The sequence below is a fragment of the Hyperolius riggenbachi genome, chromosome 11 (genome assembly GCF_040937935.1).
Source record: "Hyperolius riggenbachi isolate aHypRig1 chromosome 11, aHypRig1.pri, whole genome shotgun sequence".
NCBI classification, from domain to species: domain Eukaryota; kingdom Metazoa; phylum Chordata; class Amphibia; order Anura; family Hyperoliidae; genus Hyperolius; species Hyperolius riggenbachi.
Window position 1 is genome coordinate 124,253,089 of NC_090656.1, and position 4,864 is coordinate 124,257,952.

A 4,864-nucleotide genomic window follows, 5' to 3' on the forward strand; every position below is an offset into this window, starting at 1 on the left:
GAGGAGTTGTGTAACCTTCATATAAGACTTGGAATAAACTCACACACATGATCAAAATTGAAGCTACAAAGATCTCTTATTTAAAAATGCGTTTATTTATTTATCATAGAGGTGCTCAAGGCATTAGATTTTTGGGGGGATCATACCACCACATCATCCAGAAATGGGAAAAGATTCACAATGAATGGGAACAAGTCAGAATAGGTTGAGACAATAATGTCCCCTCTTCTGGTTTAAAACCAAGAGAAACACCATGATCCTTCAAGAAATTCTTAAATGACAAGTTCATGGTTTGTCATCATAAAGTAACATTTGTATGGTTTATCTTGTACAAACAGTGACTGAAGATTGAAGCTGACATGCATGCTATTTCATTAGAATTTCACCCTACATCTCAATGTGATCCACTCAGTCACCTTTGTGTGGCTTTTTCTCTAACAAGTAATGTTTGAGGACAATATTTTCCAAAACTAATTAACTGTGAAGTAGGACTTTTGACTGAAGGGAAAATGTTCTCTAGATTTTGAAGAGTGGTAGTAAATTAGGTTTGATGTTCCTAAGTAAAGCGTTTCTCAAAACTGCTTGCTCGGCCAGGCACCCACTTGCATTTCCAAATTGCTCTCAAAATGCTAAGAACGATTTTGTAACTTCAAAAATAAAACAACTTTCAGAGCGATTTAAAGGAAAGATATTTAAGGCCCTGCTTTCCGCTATTCAAGTCGCATTCACAGTGGGACGTTGCGTTTCAATGCGACGTTAAAGTCACAATGTGTCTGCATTAAGAGGTAATGCACTGCAAGCAGTGAAATACCACAACGTGAGATTTTTAACGCGACTTTAATGACACACTGTGAACGGCCCATAGGATTAGCATTGCAGTGCAGTAAGCTGCATTATAAGACTTTATAACGTGCGATCATAATGTCCCACTGTGAATGCGACCTATGTTGCTCCAAAAATGTGGCAGGACTTACAATTGCGATTTTGGCAAATCGCACTCACTCCTGTGAGCTCACCTTCATTAACTCATTAGTCTGGCGTTTCAGAATCACCAGCAATTCAGAAACATGCACTCAAGTGGGCCATAGCCCTAATATTTTCTCATATTAATATAGGCAAGACGTTTTGAATTAGAATGATATCATTTATTGGCTAATTTAGAGATAAATAATCAGTAAGCTTTTGGCTAATAATAAGCCTTCGTCAGACTTGGTTCCTGCATATACTGACAAAATATAAAAAAACAAGCTTATATATACTGACAGCTTATATATACTCTGTATGGCAGTATATTTTAGCTGTGTTTTTTTACATTTTGTCAGTATATGCAGAAGTCTGATGAAGACTTATTATTAGCCGAAAGCTTACTGATTATTTATCTTTAAATTAGCCAATAAATGTTATCATCCTGATTCAAAACCTCTTGCTTTTACTGATGGCTAACATGGTACAACACTCTTACCGCTTCTACTCAGATTAATATAAAATAAGACTTTGAGCCTGGAAAACATACTATGGACACAGCAGGAGCTCTATAGCCTGCAAGGTTCCATATAACCTTTACCAATATCACTCCTAGACATAGCTCGGTATCACTTTTATAGCGTTTTTTTGGAGCACCTTTTGACATTGCAAGGAATGTTAGCAAACATTATTGAAGTTTTTTACCTTGCATTTATTTGCAAACACCAGCGACTGAAAAACAAATCCCAGATAGGAGTTTCTGCCTGCTATAATAACTTGATGTCTATAAATAAATATAAACAAGTGGCTTCCATTCAGATAATTACTCATATGGGAAGAGTAATCTAGACAGAAAAATGTGAAATCCCTAGTATCATTGTTGAAGCTGTCAGATTACAAAAGGACTCATTTTTAAAGAAAACGAATTTTGGGTTATATCCAATCCTAACTCGGATGCTATGATATAGACAGTGAGATTAGGCTTGCACCTGGTAAATATGTTTTGAAATATCTTAACACTAACTTTTTTTTAATAAGAAAATAAAAAAAAAATAAAACAGAATGCATGACTTACATGGCTCCATTTACCACCACTAAGTTACTTTTCAGCTGTATGATCACATCTTTGATAGTGATGGTGAGCTTGTCAATGAATGGGTGATCATTGTCCAGTGACCGGTGGATATGGACGGAGAATTCCTGATAAGAATCTTTGCAATCTGATACTAAGTTGTAGCTGCAGCCACCTGGAAACTGGTAAAAGTCCCCATCAAATGTCTTGAAGTGGTAGTTGCCCCATGTACTGCAGACGTAGTGACCATGATTACGGATTCGACCTGTTAAGAGTTTGTACAAATGTTGGTAATTGTTAATAGACAGCATAGCTGTTTGAGAAAAATAATTATGAACATGAACCATGAATTATAATGTTATCGGATGGATACATGCCAAAAAGTGTCCATATATACATTCATTAATTGAACCAAAGTAGTTCACACAACTTAGTCCACATCCTTATGCAAAATCCAGGAGCTGGACAGCATCATATAGACACTTATGATGATGTAAAGCCCTAGGCTTCTCTATGCGGATTCGACTAATTCTTGACTTACTTCATTCAAAGCATTGACTGATTAATTGGCAGTGTACTGTCAGTTCAGAAGCTTGGGTCACGATAGAGAAAATTGAAGCTTGAGCAGCTATTTCATTTTGTTGAAATCTTTGTTTTTTTGGGAGCGATTTGTGCACATGGGGCTGGAGGAAGCCCCGGGTATGTATAAAACTTTTATTTTATGTAGTCTCTGATTTCCTTTAAGCTTGGTTCTAGGAAGATGAATAACTGTAGGATGTACCTTCTATGCTGAACCAGTAGCTCTGTGTTCATTTCAAATAGCTTAGGCAATTAAATAGGATTTCTGCTTTTAGTTCCTACTAATAGTAAATTTTAAAGGTAACACAGGCTCACTGCATGGCAGGTCAATTGGGTGCAGGAATCCACAGGCATCTAATGTACCGGTTAATGGACACCCAGGTGGTGAGTCAGGCATCCAATGCAGTACTAGTAATAGATTGGCTACAGAGGTATCCAATTAGATACTACATAGGGAACTAATTGAGGGGGGGGTGTTAGTGTTAGGTTCGGGGGGGTGCTGTGTGAGAAATTCCTAAATGCTTCAAAGTTACCTTTTCAATAGCTGTTTATTACTTTATGTCCAACAAAAGGGTAAAAACAAAACAAAAACAACAAGCAGTTATTTGCAAGGTGACCATGAAGGAATAAGAAATAAAAAGTTGTCATAATGCATAGTATTGTCAGAAGCATAGTATTAAATACTGTGAAAAATCAGTCTAAAATGCATCTAGAGCACACGTGTCGAACTCCAGGCCTGGAGGGCCAGATCCATGCCAGTGTTTAGGATGGACTGAGAAAGAGAGGAATGTATTCTACCTGATGGACCACACCTTTCCTGATTCAGTCTCATCAATTTATTTGAGCTGTGTCAAAAATGTGTGAGGACCTTGGCCCTCGTAGGACCGGTTTGACATACCTGATCTAGAGGCTGCTGACATTAACCTCCTAAAATACTTTCTGCCTGGCTGCAATGGTGACCCTGCCACTGTAATCCCCCTGAGTCAATTAGGTGCAACAAGCTTAATGAACAAGAAAGTCAGACAATTCAGTACATCTAATGTGCAGTCTCATTATTGCAGCTTAACCAGAACAGCATTAAAGTAAAAAAAAATAAAAAAAATAAAAAAATAGCAAGATGTTAGATGTGGCAAGCCTGTGAGTTCTAATCTTTCAATCATATATATAAATCACAAAATGTACAGCCTCTAACTACTTTATTTATTTATTATTCTTGCTCTGTTAAATTTGATGTATTTTTTGTTGTGCATATGATACTGTATGTACTCTGTTGCATTGCATGTAAAATTCATTAGCATTATGACCAGTCGATTTTGCCGTCAGATGCTTACAGCACAATAATAACCTAACAAACATGCTATTCATTTCAGCAGCATGACATCTTTCTTATACCCAGTCATCTTATCCTCTGATTATGTCAGATTACTATTGTTATCCAATAATTGACTTATCTCATTGAACAAAACGAGCAAGTTCAGGGAAAATACATCTATATTAAGCAGCGTGAATTACAGTACCTGATTTTACAGTAAAGGCACTGGAGAGTGCCAGTGCCAGCCATAGCACCACCAAGCTGGCAGTCTGGTACCCCATTGTAAGCCCCCGGGGCGATGTTCCTTCAGAAGTAAGATGCACATTTACACCTTGCTATTTATAGGAATTTTTGGCATGCTAGTGACCTCAAACCAGGAGGGGCAGGGAAATATTCAATCTTTACAACCAGGGTAAACATAACTTTTCTCCTCATATAAAGCTGCTTGGGAGGGATCTGCAGATAGATTTTTTTTTAACCAAGTAGCTGCTGAACTGTCCTGTGACACATGTATCAACAGATGTAAAGAAAGCTAACTCCTTGCATGAGTTATTTTATGGTTTAGATAACTGATCTCCTGTACTAGAACTGTGTATGCTGTTTCATGTTCAACATACTTTTCACAGCAGGTAAGAGGGAAGAGATCAACATCTAACTGTTTCTACGGTGTCCTGTATTATAAAATAGTGTTATTATTTTTAGTTACATAGCACTTTACAGGATACAGTACTCCACGTAATTCCATATCCAACATCAAATACCCCACTGGTCTAAAAATCAAAATCAAAAAGGCAATAGGGTGTACACTAAGTGAATTAGTGCTGTGCTTCCGACTGACTGAAAATGTATTTTATATTTGTAAATAGTCTATTTGAGGATTGGCGAAATGATTGCTTCCAAGCTTAAAGTTCAATACGGTTTTAACGTCAAATATGCGT

The 4,864-nt window shown here is 37.1% G+C and overlaps 1 protein-coding gene across 1 annotated transcript in view; it reads right to left on the minus strand.

The window, feature by feature from the left end:
* The window catches only part of LOC137537706 (mucin-2-like), a 165,527-nt gene extending 161,306 nt beyond the window's left edge, over window positions 1–4,221 (minus strand). Inside the window, exons 1-2 of the mRNA XM_068259642.1 lie at window positions 4,132–4,221; window positions 2,039–2,300 (exon numbers count right to left, since the gene is read on the minus strand). Coding sequence (XP_068115743.1) covers window positions 2,039–2,300; window positions 4,132–4,207 — 338 coding nt within the window. The 5' untranslated portion in view covers window positions 4,208–4,221. The remainder of the gene's footprint in view (window positions 1–2,038; window positions 2,301–4,131) is intronic.
* Window positions 4,222–4,864: the final 643 nt, after the last annotated feature.